The sequence below is a fragment of the Bactrocera oleae genome, chromosome 3 (genome assembly GCF_042242935.1).
Source record: "Bactrocera oleae isolate idBacOlea1 chromosome 3, idBacOlea1, whole genome shotgun sequence".
NCBI classification, from domain to species: domain Eukaryota; kingdom Metazoa; phylum Arthropoda; class Insecta; order Diptera; family Tephritidae; genus Bactrocera; species Bactrocera oleae.
The window spans coordinates 6,658,330-6,677,230 of NC_091537.1; the positions used below are offsets into that span (position 1 = coordinate 6,658,330).

General features: G+C 31.1%; 3 protein-coding genes across 4 annotated transcripts in view; 1 reads left to right on the plus strand and 2 right to left on the minus strand.

Annotated features, from left to right (window-relative positions):
- The window catches only part of Swip-1 (EF-hand domain-containing protein D2 homolog Swip-1), a 38,712-nt gene extending 28,587 nt beyond the window's left edge, over positions 1-10,125 (minus strand). Inside the window, exon 1 of the mRNA XM_014231851.3 lies at positions 9,233-10,125. Within this exon, the coding sequence (XP_014087326.1) occupies positions 9,233-9,522 (290 nt within the window). The 5' untranslated portion in view covers positions 9,523-10,125. The remainder of the gene's footprint in view (positions 1-9,232) is intronic.
- Positions 10,126-10,528: 403 nt separating this feature from the next.
- EMC5 (ER membrane protein complex subunit 5) lies at positions 10,529-11,254 on the minus strand. The gene is made up of 3 exons (XM_014231871.3): positions 11,056-11,254; positions 10,941-10,993; positions 10,529-10,870 (listed from the first exon to the last, which is right to left on the minus strand). Exons 1-3 carry the CDS (start codon positions 11,135-11,137, stop codon positions 10,637-10,639), a joined length of 369 nt encoding a protein of 122 aa, XP_014087346.1. The 5' UTR covers positions 11,138-11,254; the 3' UTR covers positions 10,529-10,636.
- Positions 11,255-11,582: 328 nt separating this feature from the next.
- LOC106615568 (general transcriptional corepressor trfA) lies at positions 11,583-18,823 on the plus strand. Of its 2 annotated transcripts, none has more exons than XM_070107370.1 (4): positions 11,583-11,661; positions 16,327-16,446; positions 16,859-17,866; positions 18,478-18,823. In XM_070107370.1, exons 2-4 carry the CDS (start codon positions 16,338-16,340, stop codon positions 18,684-18,686), a joined length of 1,326 nt encoding a protein of 441 aa, XP_069963471.1. In that variant the 5' UTR covers positions 11,583-11,661; positions 16,327-16,337; the 3' UTR covers positions 18,687-18,823. The 2 variants fall into 2 exon arrangements, with proteins under 2 accessions (XP_069963471.1, XP_069963470.1); XM_070107369.1 differs by lacking the exon at positions 11,583-11,661 and adding an exon at positions 15,305-15,584.
- Positions 18,824-18,901: the final 78 nt, after the last annotated feature.

Genomic DNA, 18,901 nt, shown 5'->3' on the forward strand with positions numbered 1-18,901 from the left:
AAGGAGGATTCACACGTTCTAGACGTATGCCAAGTGCGAGTGCGACTACTTAAAGTGCATAAATATTTTATAACTCGCATTCAACTTTTTACACAAACATACAAACACATATATTGTACATAATTACATACATATATAGAATGCATAGAAAGAATTGTGCACAATTTGAAGCTAATTAGTGCTAATCTGCCTCCCACACCCACAATGGCAGCACGACAACTCCACTTTGGAGATTACGTAATTTTGTATAAATTTATAGAAATGCATGAAGCGCTTGTTGACATGATATGCGATTTCTTGGGGTTTTTAACTTTGAATTTAACTTGCAATTTATAACTTTGATGTGCGTTATCTTTCGAAACATAGAAGTAACACATATCTAAAATGCATACTTAGAAACCTTATCGATATACAGTTAACTTGTTTCACCAAGTATTGATTTTTTATATTTCGATAATATGCTGTGTTATCGTTTTTTCGAATATTTTCATGGAATTTATATTCACGTTACTTATCGATTACATACATTTAAAAATGATCGATTCTACCTTAAGTGCAGTTATGGCATTTTGATTTTGGATACTGTTTTGTGTTTTATTGCTTTTATTTAATTTTTCACATATGCAATAATCTAGTTACTAATCTATTATTAATATTTTGCACATCTATCGATTATATTTTATGTGTTGTTATGGCGCTGGAGCTGTTATCGATTGCTTATTATCTTCAATGTTTTATAACTTATCCTTTCTTTTCTTCTAATTTTACACATATCGAAAATATTTATTTCTATCTTGTTCGAACTATTATCGATTTTGTTAATTGGTTTTATCGTTTTATTTAATTTTTGTTTAATATTTTTTTTCATCCACGTTTATCGATTATATACATTCAAAATTATGCATTTAACGCGCTTGAACTGTTATCGATTGCTTATTATCGACAATGTTTTATCGTTCATCCATATTTAAGAATTATTATTTTTGTACAGTTATTTGCTTACTGATATTTTATTATATTACAGATATTATTATTTAAATACTTTACTCATATTCAATATTCGTTGAAATTTTATGCTTTTCTTACCCTATTATTATATTTTAATATAATTCTTCTCCCGTTTGCTATTTTATGATAATTTTTTGTTTCGATAACAATCTATTAATTATTAATTAAAACTATCGAACTTTTTTTAGTTCTAGAATTAATTTTTTTAATAAAAAAAAACATCTTTTTAGGAGCTCGATCATACAAATTTTTAGGGGACATGTTAGTGGTTTCAAATATATTTTATACGAGATTTATGTGATAGTATTTAAAGGAATTCTTTTGAGTAAAAAAAACTAGATTGTTGCTTCTAAAGTAACTTAAAATTCTAATTATTTACAAACACCCCTTTCCCCTACCTACTGACCGCGATTATTATAACAAAATTTCACAATTTTTTGTGCCACAACATAAGTGGCTGTGTGTTTGAATAACTTAACATGCTTTTTGCAACATTTTTATCACTTGCCCGCTGTTGGAATGCTGCTTGTGCCACTTGCCACACACAAATGCATGCTACTACATAGAGGCACATGCCGCATGGACCCTGTCGCCTGCAGTTGCATGCAACATGCCTACGAGTATAATTTAAGTCCTTGATTACAAACCCAGAACATCTGCCTTTGTTAACTCCATCCGAACGAGTGCACATGTACCTGGGTATTTATGACAAAAGACACGTAAGACCGGCAGGAAGTATCCTCTTTTCGGTGTATTGTTGTCCTGTATTATGCGGTTGCAAATAAGAGCACTTTATAAAAGTGAAAGGAAATGCAAGACAAGTGCATACATCCTTTTTATGGCATGTGAGCGCGCGTTTAAGAAGTTGGAGAAGAAGATGTAAGGCAAGGAAATTATGCACCACAAAATTTAACGGCATAATGGAAACCTACTATTGTATAATTGGATAAAAATGAAGAAAATAAGATAATTATATCATGATAATATAGAGCCGTCGACTAGCCACTTCTCTTCTTGCTATATGTAAGATCTACCTTCTTCTCAACAATTGATACGACGAAAATTATTCCGATGAATTCAATATAAGAAAGTATATGTACCATATGCTATACTGAAGTAGTATAACCGCGTCCTATTCTATCTCTATTGGTTTTTGCAAGTCTATGTGACTTATACAAGCTGTTTGTTCGATTCGACACTCGCAATAAATATTACAGAATCTAATTAAAAGAAATTCTTTTCAAAGCGAACTCAATTGAATGAAATGCGTCTAAATTCTTTCGATAACACTTTTTTATGTCAGTTACCAAATGACTAATATTTTGCACATGTTGTAAATATGTATGTATATATCAACTGGAACTTGAACAAGCTCGATATCATGAAAAAAGTTTGCTAACCTTACTCAGCTTTAAATTTAGCATTAGTAATAAAAAAGAACAATGTAATAAAATCTTATATGAGTCTAAGCTGTTAATGAAAATTTTCAAATTAGAAGTATACAACAACATAAGATTGTATAACAAAATTATAAGGTGCCTTAAACAGTTCTTTATATATAAATATTATTGTACATATGTATATAATATACCGTGAAAAAAAAAAGTTAATCCAGTTAAAAGATAAAAATATGCATAATGGTAATTGTTAAAGAAAATTAGTAGCTTTGATAAAAAAAAAAATAAAAATTGTGAAATATAGAATGATTTACAACTCAAGATATAAAATAATAGATCAGGAAAAAAAAGTGCCTCTATATGCAGGTTTTTAATTAGCAACTAATTAGACACGTTCATTTTATTAGCCTACCTCATTTCAAAGACGATTCAGCGCATTTATTAAAACGACTTTGAAAATAAAAACTGTATGAATATATGTATATACTCGTACACACTTTATATGTATGTACATATATGCACACATATACATATTTTTTAAAACTTTTAAAAGTCTAAAATATTTACAGAAACGAAAATAAAATCTCTGAATCATCTAAGGGAATAGCATAGCTATGAAATTAATATATGTAAATGAATGTGAAATTTCAAACGAGCAACAGCATACTAATAAGAAATCGTAAAAATTGGCAGTGTTGAAAAAACATTAAAAAAGTGAAATAAATTTGTCTACCGAAACTTTATAAGCAAGTATTTTGGAATATAGAATTGCTTACAGATGAAAGAATAAAGCGAAAAATATACACGTATAGCAAAGCAAAAATAGAGCAAATAATCAAATTATTATGTTCCAAGTTGGAACATGGAACTGGAATGAAAAAGCAGCAAGAGCATGTGTGTACTTATGTATGGCTCTGTTGACTACGCAGAACCGTAATATTTGTGTTAATATTTACGAAAATCGCTGATTAAACAGATTGCAGACGGAAATTAGAGCAGATCATTGACGTCAATTTAGTGAGATCAAGGTAAACAGAACTTGAGTACTGACAGTAAATAAAAGAAACAATAGCAGGATTTGTTTTTTTTTTTCTTAAAATATTGTTAAATGATGCAACAGACATTGTAATGTGGACAGAAAGCTGCAAAAGGAGGCGAGCAAATAAGTGGAATGGCATTTTATTTTTACTGATGTTCCTCGACAGTTAACCAGCCAAACACTCTTGTGAATTTCGATGAAAAATATTTTTACAAAATAAATTATGGTAATAAATAATAAAAGACCCGAAAAAATATTAATCGAAGCTATAATACCTTTCACAGCAACATTTCTTGTAGCGTAAAATCGTAAAAAAGATCTTTGTCTTTAACTTGATCGATAAGCAGATAAGTATATGCTAAAGTGGTCGATCTGAAGAATTTGTTCAGAGATTGTACCTTGGATAATAATTCATGTCAAATTTCGTGGAGAAATTTTGTCAAATAAACAAGTTTACAATACAAGAACTTCATTTTGATCGGTCAGTTTGTGTGGCAGCTATATGCTACGTTGGTTCGTTATCGGTGGTTCCGATAAATGCTTAGCTTTTTGAGGCGAAAAGAACGTGTGCAAAATTTCAGATCGATAACTCAAAAACGGAGAGACTAGTTCGCGTACTATTATGCACCATTTTTTAAAAACTACATTTTCCAATGACCGCCAGCAAGGTCGGCAGTCGTTCAATACTATTAAATGAAAAAGCAAAAATAGTAGAAAATCTTGTTACACTATAAAAAATTTATATAAATTGCTGCTAATTAAATGTGTTATTTTGTCACTTTTGTTTGCCAAAGATGGCGTTGGCGCTAAAACGTGATCTTAGCTCAATTTACATGTAAATAAAAGGGCGAGTGCATCTATGACGACAATGTTTCGCGAAGCATACACGGAGTCAGCTCAAATAGCCAGATTTTCTTTGTCTTTTTTGTTTTTATGTAAATATGAAAATGTAAAGTAAGGCACCCCAACGGCGACAAGAGCTTACAACAAACAATCTTTGTGTATAAATGTAATTAGCGATGTAATAATTGAGTGTAAAAATAGTAGAAGAAATAAATAAATAAATAAAAAAATTAGTTAAAAGTAAAGTAAAAGGCATGCAAGGAGGTTCAAAAAAACAATAGCTTAGCTTGGCAAAGAACTGATATACATATACACATACGATATAACATACATATGTGAACATAGTCACAAGCTGCAAAAAAAAAAAAGTAGTCACACAATCGTTTTGGTCAAGTTTACTTATGTCATTTGAAGTTTGTAGCAAAAGTGCATTTGTTAAAAAATAGATACCATATTTATTTATTTACATTTGTATAGAAAGATCAGCCGCTAAGTTATCTATTGTAATTAATAGACTTCTCTTCATACTATATGGTTCGTATAAGTGTTTTGGTTTTTTATTAACTATTTTAATAAATCATTTGCGTAGCATATTTCTTTGTTAAGCGATTGTTTTATATAATTGCTGAATTATTTAATTTTTTTGGTTGAAATTAAACTTTTTATAAACGTTGCCATTTTGTAAATTTTTGATTTTTTTTGGCCGTAGGTCAATGTACGAACAATATCTTCTAGAGCGAAATTTTTATTAGGTTTCATTTCATTCACGAAGAGATCCAGCCAGAATCACCGCAGCAGAAGAGAAAAATTTTTTTTAGCGCCGTCGGAGATCGCGCGTAACTCGAACAATATTTGAAATTATATTGTGTATTCTTATGTATGTATATGTATATGTATAAATATACTACTAAATTTTAAACAATTGTTACAGAAAACTTCTTTTTAATTCACAAAAATCGCTCTTTTTAGGCTGTATCACTAGGTTTCCTTCTTAATTAATTAACTTTACAGCATATTTTTTTAAAAACAGCCCCTATGTTAACTCTAAAAATATGTCAATGAATTGTTCTGTAAAAATAAGATTTCTTAAATCTTCAAAAAAAATTGTCCATCATTTAACTACTACATAATTTTTAATATCACCTCTAAAAACGGACACAACAGAAGATTATACACTCTATATAAATACTATGTAGATAAATAATGTTATGTTGATAGTAATTTTCTGCATAATTTGAAATGTGCGAATCACCATATTTGACTTACTAATCAAATCATCCAGTTGTCATGCCGTCTAAGCTGTCTCAGCTTATCAAACCATACATTCGCTTATACTTATATAATAACCTTTGGTAGTCTACATATATAAAAAATTATAAAAAAGCATACAGTCAAATTGACTACCTGGAAACGTGCTAAAATTTCTTGGATGTGCTAAAATGAGTAATCTTGAACAGATATATCAAGGGAGATAAGCGTTTAAGTTGATGGTTTAGCAAAAATAGCGTGATAACTGATAAGAAAAAAGACAGAAAGAATATGTATGAAAGTATGCTAAATAAGCAGACAAAAATTTGCTGTTGATATTTTGATGATTTTGCACAAGCTTATTGAGAATTGTGTTCACAGATATGAAATGCCAATACACTTATTGCATAGGAATAGTCATTAATTTATTTTATAAGTATTTTCAATATTCCTATGAATTTGAATTTTTTAGACTATTTTACAGATGAATGTATATAGGACCGACGCATTTTGAACATACCATTTTAATGGGTTATAGCCACTTGCAAGTCAGAAAACACGCGTTTCTTTGTGAAGTCTTTTTTAGTGTAAATTTACAGAATTTAATGTACTGTAATATGCTGCGATTTTTTTAGAAAAATTTTGGAATCCCTTGATCCGGTAGCCGATCTCCAAGAGGACCTCGGAAAAAAAAAATGGTGTTCGGCGGAGAGGAAGATATACATATGTTATCTGCTTAAAACTATCTCAAATCCAAAAACTAAAAAAAAAAGTGAGATGCTTCTAACTACATATACACTAACTTGGTCATACTACATTACTGGAACGTATCAGACTTATGTATTTCCGGCAAGAGACATCTCTCTTTCACTCGCACTCCAGTTTTTCTTTGACAATATCATTTCATAAGAAACTTCTCTATAACATAAAAAAAAAACTATTCCACTCATTTTTATAAAAAATATATATGTGAATATACATATGTATAATACTAGATAATAAAATATAATTTTTTTGAATTGAAATACTTCTATATATTAGGCGTTTAAGTACTTGGGTACAAGTACTATACTTATATGTACACATCTACCTACATACATAAATATTTAGTCATTCAATGGATTTGTTGAAGAGGTAAGCAAAATTTATGTAACAAAAATTAAAGAAGAGTAGCGTTGTGTATCTACATACATATGTACATATGTATATCAAGAATAAGTAAATATTAGTTTTAAGACGCAAGTATGGCGCTTCCAGCGATTGCGAGGGTTGGTGCCTTGTTGCGATAAGCGTAAGTCAGCATAGTACTTTAAGATAAATATGCATACAAGCACTAAAGAGTCAACAATACATATACATATACACACATACATGCATATTCGTGAGCGTACTGATGATAAAACGGTTGAACGACATAAACAAGAGGAATAAATAGGAAACGATCTGAGCTCTAGTTCAAAATCCATACAAAGTAGATATGTACATTCGTAAACACATGCATATACTTATATGTCTGTAGGCAATTATAGCGCTTATGTCGCAAACTGCAGTTCTTATCGTCACTGCATTTTTTTTTTTTTAATTCATAGTAATTTATTATTACTGTGATTATTTATTTATTAAATGTTTTTTTGACTGACACGCTTTTGACCAGTTGTAATTAAATGCAATTAGGACGGAAGTGGACTTTTTGTTGCATGCTGCTTAGATGGCAATGTTACTTAAACTAAATTTGTTAGTTACAATGTAGGAATTGTTGTTGTTAAAGCCCAAAATGTCTGAATATACAATAAATATTGTGTAAATTTGAAACATTCGGGGAGAAAGGGCTGATTTTAACACGTGATGTGCAGGGCAGTAAGAAGCTACAACTTGACACATAGGTATACAAGTAACTCTAAATTTTATTTGTAAATCTTGAACAGGGTGTATTTATTCCGAGACCCTACAAAAAATATGTATATAAATTAAAGATCAAACTAACCAGCTGAGTTGATTAAGTTGTTGTTGTTGTTGCAGCGGCAGAAAATTCCTGAAGTAATTTCGTGAAATGGTGTCGAGTTGACAGTCTTTGACCGGTTAAAAATCCGGGTCCGTTCTGGTTACATAGACCCGACTGTCGTGGGACAGTCGATTTAGTCATATCCGTCTGTCTGCATAAACGCGAACTAAACTCTCAGTTTTTGAGATATTGATTTGTAATTTTGCACATATTTTCTTCTCAAGAAGCTGCTAATATGTAGAAATCGCCGATACCGGACCACTTTATTATACAGCTGCCATACAAACTATTACTTAAACAAATATAAAAATCAAGTACTTGTATGGAAAAAATTGCAAATATTGTTTTTTTTTATTTTTTATTTCTATTAAATGCACGTTCTTAAATTTTATATTAATATTTTAAAGGGAAATTCCAATATGAGAAACATTTTCAGAGAATAAAAATGTACGCCGCATAAAATTAAATATAAACCTACAGTTACACACATACTTATTCTCATACTACGCACGATAATTTAATAAAATTATAAAAAAATAAAAAATGTAAACAAAAAATACCAAAGAAGTAATACTGAGAACTTTGGATCAATTACATGCGATAATCATATGCCTGATTTGACCATTATAACTGCTCATAAAAAAAATTATGTAAATTTTGTGGTAAACGGAAAAGCGCACACGTAAGAAATAAATATGCGTAAGCTTTTTTTAAACTGTAAACAACATATATTATAGGTAGAGAATGCGCCAGCGTGTCTAGCTGCCGGCTACATGACAATAATCGTGATTACAGTAATACGCAGTAGTATACACACGCATTTACACAAATTTACAAACATACATACATATAAACTGATGAAGATGTGAACAAGAAGTGAATGGAGGCAGAGTGACTAACTGGCAGGCAGCAAGCTAGCCAGTTAGACAGTCGGCAAAGGCGTCATGTCAATACTGCCAATGTTTGTGAACGACACGATCTGCGGTTAATTCATAAATTATTAAACAGTCTCTCCAAGATGAGGAAGTGCATACAATGCAAATGCAATAGCTATTATAGAGACGGGCATGAACGGCAGTGATAGTGAGAAAAATGTGACACGCTCTGCCACAACAAAACCAACAAGCGAAGTAAAACATTGCTCCACATGCAAGCGTTGCATATCAACCACTGCATAATCCAATGCAGCGAAGATAGCTGAGCTGCTGTATATGTTTTACATCATTTTTTGTTTGTTTGCTAAATTTTTTTTCGTTTACTGTTGATTTACATTTTCTATACGCTTCAATGCAGTCTCGTGACTGTGAAGTAATTTCAGGGTAACGTGGGTGACTTGCCGGTGGTGGTGGCTGATGACATTGGTGTTTGCATTTGCTTTACAGGGGCTGAAGTATTCTTTGGCATTATGAATTATACACCCTTTCACATAACGTACGACATATACATACATACATATATGTATGTACTACATGCACGCATTACGCTAAAAATATCTGTGCATTTGTTGTTAGTGACCTTGGCAAGGATGTTGTCATTCAAGGCTACATATTGATATTCCAAGTTTTTTAAAGAAGCATTTAAACTTTGTTGCACATCCAGTAGCTATCTAGATATATTCGAGTATACTTATAAATTAATTATGAAAATTGTTTCGTAACCACGTTTAATGCGAAATAATTTTTCCTAAAAACTCACTTGTTAAAGGTTTTTTGATAATCCTTAATTTGTTTCCTTGAGAATTCGTGAAATTCTGTGTATACATTAACTACTTTGAATTGATGTGGCACTTCAATGCCTGCTTCCTGCGAATCCATAATTACTTGTCTACGATTCAAAATATGTGTTAATTCAGACGAGTCACTGCCTGCAGAGGACGAATCACAACTGCCCGGTCGCCCCAACGATGGTCTGCTCCCACTACCGTTGCTGATTGGCACACCAGTTACAGATGACGATGCAGATGATGCATTCGATGATACCGACATTTTTGCGAAAATTATGCTTTCTGTGCGTTACAAAAATTGAAAACTGGGTTCCTCACTTGCACAAGTCGTATTTTCGAATAGTTTTTATCTTGCACCTTATGTTAACGCTGCAGTTGCAGGTGTACACGAATGTTTCACTTGTTTATTTTATATTTCACTTCAAATACTTTTTTCAGCGGGTAGGTCATCAAGTACACACCCTTATCAAGTTGAAATACGAATGACAGGATAAAAAGGATAACAGTGTAAACACACACACAATGCCACTGCGTAAATGACAAACACTTGTGCAAACTGATTTTCGCCAAAAATAGAATAAGGATACAGAAATGTTCAAAAATACAAATACGCGCACAAAATTTCGACGAATATCAATTGCTGTCAAGTGCGGGTGGATAGCAGAAAAAACTGTTAGTTATCGCAGTAGTTTTAAACCGCGATTTATAAATATTTTTTAAAATCTTAATAGCTTCACTGCATTAATCTTTGTATCTCTCAATTTTGATCTTTCGTTATTAAGCTAATTTCCGTTACTTTTTACTGCACAACGAGCGTTATCAAGAAATAAACGTCTGCACACAATTACGAAAATAATAGCAATGAAATCAAGAAACACAACACTGGCCGAAATGGCCTTTTCCAATTGGAGATTGAGAGTTGCCATACTTGATAAATGTACTAAGAAATGTAGCGCTGCCATATTTCTTCATAGTAGGCATATTTCTATGCTAAATTATTTTTTTTAAGCTTTCATTATTAAATTATTACAAGGTGGAAAAATAGCTTTTGTTTACAGCTGTATTGAATTTTAATAACTTACCCATTTTATCAATTTAAATGCAGACAAATATCTCATTGGTGTATTTTGCATTGAGGAATCACAGATGGTGCGTTTGGAGATATTTTTCTTTCAAAACATCACCGGGCGCATAATCTCTTGTATATTTATTTACCATATAATTGAGCAAATTCTTCGAAGGATTCAGTAAAAAAATGCCCAAGCGTATTTGTTTTGGATTTATTCGAAAAATTTCGATTTATTGGATTTGCAAATATAGCTTACAAAGAATGTAAGCACAAATACTAATTTACGTCTAAACACAATTTCCTTTTGCTAATATTCTACATCTAGACTACTCTTGTTGCTAGCGCTTGATGATTCGGCTTCATAATTTTGATATAAAGCCATACCACGATGATTGAACGTGTAAAATGATGGTAAGTTGCCTAATGTATCCCAAGACTTCTCTTGCATATCAACGGTGGCACGTATTTCCTTGAAATTACCAACCACTTGTATTAAATTGTACACGACCACCAGCAGACTGACAACAGTCTGCACGACAACCTAAATTGAGACATTACAATACCTATTTTAATATGAACCAAGAATTTTGTGTTAAAACAGTTTTACTTACATCTACAGGCAGACGAGTCCAGTCTTGCTCCGTTAGCCTCAGATAGGTGCGATCTAGAAATTCACAAAATGCAATTTAATTTAGTTGATGCTTCGTCTCTTACTTTAATACTTACGATGTGCTGCTGAAAAAGCGGCGTGTATTAAACTTATTAAACCGGTAATTAACATGATACGATTCACAATTTTAGTGCCCATTTTACAATATTAGTTACTAACAGAATTGTATAAATAATTATAATTTACGAAAATAAATGGAAGAAATGCAAAAGTTTAATTACTTGCGGACGCACACCAGTGAAAAAATATTCTTATAAACAGCTGTTTAGCGTTAGGGGTGAGTGCTCATGTTAAGAATATAATAATCGATTATTGGTTGCTCTTAAGAAATCGTAAAATTTGTAGTTAAAGTTTTTTAAAGTGTTACGTTAAATTAAATTTATTTAAAGCACAGAAATTTACCTATTATTTGTTGAATTATTAAAATTGTTATTTTGAATAGATATATCACAGTAAATATATTCGTTATAATTGCTCCACAAATATCACTGCATCATAACAACAGTGCATGCAAAACTGTCGCAATGTAAAATAAATTGTTTGAACTGTAGTCGATTAATTGCTAAGTATCTGTACATCTAAGCTGCAATGTTATTATATATCTTTTCTTATAATTAATCATTTATATTTACTCTATTTGTTTCAAATACTAAATTATTTCGGTAACTTATCAGCACTTCGATAACCAACTCTGAACTGCTGTTGCACGTTAGTTTCTGACGGAAATGACATTACCTGCCGCCATCTCATGCCAAGCAGCGGAGCTTTTGCTAATTGAGAACTATTGTGAATTATTTAAACATTTGTGGTTAAAATTATAAGATAATAATAATGAAATTATTAAAGGATGTACTTTTCAAAGAGAGTTTAAGTGAAGTTAAGCCCGCCGCCAAGCAGAAGTAGTGTGAAATGGTTGAGTATGCTACAATTTTAGCAGCCTCCACGAAAGGCGAGATTATTTTGAATATATGCTATCCTTTTGCAATTATTTGTACATGAATATGTATACTCATATCATACTTCCATTTATAGAATATTTTAATTATATTTATGGGCTGATTGGCAGCATTTGAAATGCCACAATACGGTGCTTGTGTCGAAGATTTGAAAAAATTAGCGAATAGACAATTTGAATGAATATACTTAAAAATAGCCTGAATGTCAATTATAATTAAATTACAATGCTAATTACATTGCAATTGTGTGCACTGAAATAGCAAATTTTTTGCGCAAAATACCATTTGAACCACTATTAGATATCAAAATAGCTTGCATTTATAAAACACTTATATACCAATCCTTATATATCTACCCATGTATTTATAAATATATGTACATAGTGTGCGCACTATAACTGAGTCATGATTAAGTATTTATAAGGGCAATTTTAGTTATTATTGTTAAGTTTTATTTGCCTTGCATTTATGTCATATTAGTCAGTGCAGACAATAGAGGTTATAAATATTCTGCCATTGACTGTAAATTTACTCTTTATCACTAATGCACCTGGAAAGGTTCATATGTATATGTAAGTGCAATGTAATGTACCTTGAGCTTTATATTTATCAATATGAGATAACTGTGTTTACATGTTGTTGATAACTGAGATATATTGGCAAAAGTAACATATTTGACCCTTTCTGTGGCCCACTTGCTGCAAAGCTCATGCCTTGGATACATACATATGTATGTATGTACATTTGTGAACATTATGTTTGCTGCAAGTACAAGTATATTTGTACATGTTTGTTGATAACGTAGGGATAATCATAAATTGCTAATGAGGTCATGAACACTTTTTAATGTCATTATATCCTGAACAGTGTACAGAGTTTGCCACGAACAAACGCCAGAAACAAATACCGGAGACCCTATGAATGATCAGCGTGACGAACTGAGTTGATTTAGCCATGTCCGTCCGTCTGTATACCAGTCCCTCAGTTTTTGAGATCTCGAACTGAAAATCATTTTGCATACTTCTTTTTCTCTCTAAGATGCCAATTATTTGTCAAAACCGCCAATATCGGGTTCCTATAGGATATTGCTGCCGTTTAAATTGATTCATCAAAATCAAGTCCATGCATGGTGCAGCCGAAGTTAAGCTTTTTTTTGTTTTTAATTTTACTCAACGAAACCTAAAGAAAAGTAATGTCACTAACACTTTCAATTTCTACTATATAATATTCTGATATATAAAAATGTGTGTCGAAACGCTGTGCGTGTCTAATTTTTCAAATATAGTCTGTCAAGCAAAGTCATGGACACCCATCGTGTTCCCACGTTCAATTTCTACGTGTTTCGTGGTGAATACCTAATGCTTCCCTCACACATGCTAGTGCTAGTAAAGCGCCAATTTCATTAAAATTTTATAAATTCAAAAATCAATATGAATTTACGGGTCATTAAGCTAAGCTAACATATCGATTTCATTCTTTTGAGTTAATTAATGTGTGTTATCGTCATGTACAATCGTTTAATAGCATTATTTACTACATACAACGATAGGCACACAATATGTATATACCGTTATATGCAAAACCCTTATTCCTTAATTGCATGCAATACAGTTATCCAAAGACATATATACATATATACAAATATGGAATAATTTTATATTCATTCATAACTTTGGTCATTTTCCAACGCAACCCATTCATTTCGCCCAACAGCTGAGGAGCAGCGTTCAGCGTGGATTCCCAGGCAATTTGGCGACCACACACCAACAATTGCTTTCCGTTCACATTATTAATTATTTAGTATGCACTGAACGAGATAGACATCAGCATTTGGTATAAAGCCAGTTAACCTACAAAAAGAAATTTATAAAAACAACAAATAAATACAAACATATGTACATATATGTGTGGGTAAATGTAGCTGTAGGCCCAAATGTCGTGGGCCCACCCCATGCCTCACAAAAATATGTGACAAATAACATTCATTATATTTGATTTCATTGTATATAATTTAATTGTTTTCAAATATTGATGGCTGTAAACTGTAACGGTACACGTATGATGTTCATCATACGCAGTGTCATTCGTCAAGTTGTGCGAGAGTTATCATGTCAAATATTGGCTCGGCTTGATTGGCAACCAGATTAAAAGTGTATTTTCTTTGTGTTGCTTGTTGTTGTTGGCTATAGATTAAGCGTGATCTTTTTTTGTTTTTATCGCTGCTGTGTGTTTTAATATTAAATGAATGCTGATAAATTTATTTAATTTGTAATTGAGCTGCAAGGCGTTGTGTGTAAAAAAAATAAAATAAATCGAACTGTAAAATATTCGATAAAAAATATAAAATGTTTGATTTAATACAGTGCAGCTAGCGGCCAGCATTTACAGGGTGTGCCAATACGCAAAAACAGAATAAGAAAACTGTTTTTAATAAAATAAAATAAAAATTTAAAGGAAATCGTACAAAATTATTAAACCAATTCAAATAAAATAGTTTCAAAAACATATAATATGCAATCAATAGAGACAAAGAAATAAAAAAATTAAAAGAGTGCATTGCAAATAATGCATTAAATGTTAATTTTAGATAATTTTTTTTTGCTTTGTAATCCCGATGATTTTAATTAAAAATAGTCTTTAAATTTCTTATCACATTATTCTTGTAAACCCAAATACCGGTTAAAAAAAACACAAATCTTAATTCTATATCTACAATTAAAATTAAAAAAATAAATAATTGTTTTTGACTTTATATTTTTCGCGCTTGCGTACTTCATGTTCTACCATTTTGAACTAGAGCCTTGCACTTATTCAATACTCTAGATCAATTTAGAATTCTGATTTTTGGATCAAAAACTAAATTTTAATTTTCCCAACATTTTGGATTACACAGTCTGTTAATGTGATAACTGAGGAAAATATGTCATTAATTGTTTTAAAAAAACTTAAAATTAGTAAAGTTTTAGTTTAAAAATTTTATAAAGAAATTAAATTATAAACTTTATAAAAAAATGCAAGTTTTAAGTGTGAAAAATTAAGTCTTAGTTCTTATGTAAATTTTTCGTCAAATGACTGCATTAAACTTTTATATATTGTGAATAAAAATTAGCATGATATTTTAGAAATATTACATAATAAATTACATTTAATTATTTTTGTAAAATTTTTTTATATATTTAAAAAAAGTTACATAAGAATTAATTAATGAAAAAATATGACATTTTAGTTGAAGCTTGACGATAATTAAAGAAATGTTGGGCCGAGGCATAACTAAATTTAGTAATGAAGAAAAAAATAAAAATAAATTCAAAATTTTTATTACTCAGTAATGAGTTAATTATTACTAAAATATTAATTTTATGTTTTTAAAAATTAACTAGCACACCCTGTAAATCTCATGGCACACAATAATTAAGTCGAGTTATTAAAAAAGCATATCCCGTTTAATTTCAGCAGGAGTTGGGCAGCAGTGTCTGTCAGTTGCAGACAAAATCGGTTATAATATTGTAACACGCTTAAAAAATAAAAAATTCCACAAGAAAACAGCTCAAAAATGAAAAATATCGTTTGGTTGCTTTATGTGAGCAGCATAGTCATCATGCGAATCCAAGCTGATGTGACAGTTGAGGGTACGTGCATACCTACGCACTACATGTATACATTTAAATTGCTTGATAGTTTAGAAATCTCACGCGATTTTAATGTTTATTAAACTTTCATATTTTTAAGTAAAAAATTGCTAAAAATTACTAAACGGAATAAAGCGCTTAAATAAATAGTTTAAAAGTGATGTGGCAATGGCATTATGATTAATTTGATTTAAATAAAAATTTATGGAAAAGATATCAACATACATATACAAGTATCAGATATATTTTGTTATAAGTGTGCCAAAAGAAAAAAAAAATACTCATAACCTGGAAGATATAATCCTTATGTTAATCCATAGCTGGTGCAAACACTTGCAATTTTAGCAGAAATTCATAAAAATTTATTTAGCTCCGATATTTGAAAGATAGAATAAGTACCTCATCATGCTTTATTCAATTTTTATTTTTGGTTCAGTGCAGACATTGCAAAAATTTGCTTTGAATATACACTTTGCCGATAAATGTTCCTTATTTAGAAGTTCTAGGTATTACAAAGGATCGACGTTCTCAGTTGTCCAAGTGTGTTCCTTTATGAATTTTTATGAAGATTAGCCCCATTATTTAATCTAAACTACAATTATTTCAATAGTTTCTAGAAAATCATAATTTGCAAATTTTTTGACGAACCACTCGCACAAATTTTTAATTGATTTTTCGGATTTTACATTATCTATTAATCTTGTAAAATACATATTTTAACGGAGATAAAATATTTTTTTAGAACATTCTGCAATGTGTTCTATGTGTGAAGACCCCGCAATAACAAGTTGTGAAAACACGGATACAACAAAGTTGGACAGACAAAACGATTGCACGCAGCAAGGATGTGTTATAGCTATGGGTAAGTACAAAATATAATTTAAACAAAAATATTAAACTTGTTGAGAATTATATTTTATGTTATGATTCGGTGAAGAATACTTGCTGTAAAAGATTTAGCAACCACATATATATATATATGATTTCTGGAAAATTTCGAAAATCCAAATTTCTTAAAGGGAACAAATTTTAAACTTGTTAAGAATTATCCCTTTTTTGTAGTAGAAGTTAAAGAAAAAGTTTCAGTAAAGATTACTTTTTATAATAGATATAGAAATCACATTAAAATATATGTAAATTCTGGAAGAAGTCGAAAAATTTAAACTTGTTGAGAATTATAACTTCTTTTGGGAGAATTTAGAGAAAATTTTAAAAATTTCTTTATTAAAACACTAATCTAATATGTTTTGGAAACTATAACCCTTACATTGTAGACACTGAAACAAATTACGTATGTATTTTGGAGAGTAAAAGCACACAGAGTTCCCAACTAGAACCCGACGTTATAAGCGAGCAATTGCAAGCAACCGTACTACCGGTGCCAATAGCTTTACAAATGGTGACAACTGAGGCAACTGAGGGTGCGACAGATGCATCGAAAGAGATTGACAATCCCGTAGATATTGGTAAGACTGGTAATGCAGAAGTTGAGGAGCAGCATGCAGCTGCTGAGCAAATCGAAGCTCAACAGGAAAATAATGATACCAAAGACAAATCCTTGGAAAAGGTAAAAGAACCGCAACAAATCGAAATTGAGCACAATGAAGATCAAGGGGTTGAAGCTGGTGTGGGGGAAATAACGAATGTAGAAGGAAATGCAGAAGCAACGCAAGTCACTAGCGCTGAAGATGTGGCTGAGGTGCAACCAGTGGAACAAGAAACAGTAGCAAAGCCGGATAATGCACCACAATCGCCAGATTATCCTGCTGATGCACCAGCCATAAACGAGGGTGAAGCAAATGTAGAAGTTCAGAATCCCACTGCGACTGCTGAAAAACCGGAAGACACAGAGCAAACTGTACCGCCGAATACTAACGATATCAATGCAGCCAATGAGGAGGATGATGCGAACGAAAATACGTTGGATACGAATAAAGACGAAGTATCGGTAAACAATTATGACGAACAAACTGCCTTGAATGGTGGTGTAACTGCTGTGGTGGAACACAGTGACGATACGGCGCCGACTGCAAATGTGGGTGAGGCCGAAAAACCAGCAGTAGACAACGCTGAATCACAGGACGTGGAATCTAGTAATGCAGTAAATACTCCACCAAATGTCATAGTGGACAACATTTCGCCGCCAGTGAACGCTGATCAACTCCTGAGCTGCTACTCTTGCAGCAGCACCACGGATACAAAGTGTGCGACGGGTCCTGGTAGAGCGATGAACTGCCAACCAATCGAACACAAACAGAATGGCTGCTACACACTGTACAAAGGTAAGTGAATTGATAATTATTATAAATATGTAAAGAGTTTTAATTCTGATTTTCACAATTAAAAATTTAAAATTCACAAAAAATTAAAAAAAAATAAATTTTTAATTTGAAATTTTTTTATTAGAAAATTCAGGATCCAGATTTTTTTATTTGGTATTTAAATTTTTAAATTAAAAAAACATATTTATCAGAATATATGTATATATCATTTTATAATTTTGACTTAGAAATTACAAAATTGAATTTTCAATTTTTAGTTCCAATTTTACGATTAAATTGTCAATGAACAATAAAAAAATCGAAATTAAAAAGTTGAATTTTCAATATTGCAATTTTAAAAAATTTTAATTTTATTCAAATTAAAAAATTAAATTCAAAGTATTTAGTTCTAACTTCATGATAAGCATTTAAAAACTAATTTTAAATTTCAAAATATTTTCAGTAGTATAATCGCAGCTCTGCTTGTGTCAAATGTTTATACATTTGAATATTTGCCCGCTTCTCTCTATGAATATTCATCGCTATAGTATATATATCACAGAATTTTTCCACTACACTGCTAATGATAATATTAATAAGACTTAACCTCAATGTCTAACATTTTTTTTCAGCTGACACAAATGTCACCACACGCGGCTGCATTTCCGAACTCACTACCGAAGGCCTCAAGTACTGCAAGTCAAACTCAAAACAATGCATTCTGTGCTATGAGAAGGCTTGCAACAATCTTTTGGCGCCATCGGCTGCTATCCAAAGTATTTCACAGTTGAGCCTTTGGTTAGGATTGGCCAGTTTTATGTTGGCTTCATTTATGCTTTAAACTAATAATAATGAATAAAAAAATGTATTTGCAAGATTTTAGTAAATTTAAGCTCTATGTATATAAATTGTAATTACTTTTTACGTAAACTCTGCAGAACAAATATGAAATAAATAAAATGATTTTTTTTTCTTTACACAAAAAATTGTATTTATTATTGGGTTCTGTATGTATGTACTTAGCGTTATAGTGCATACTGTAACGTAATGCATGTA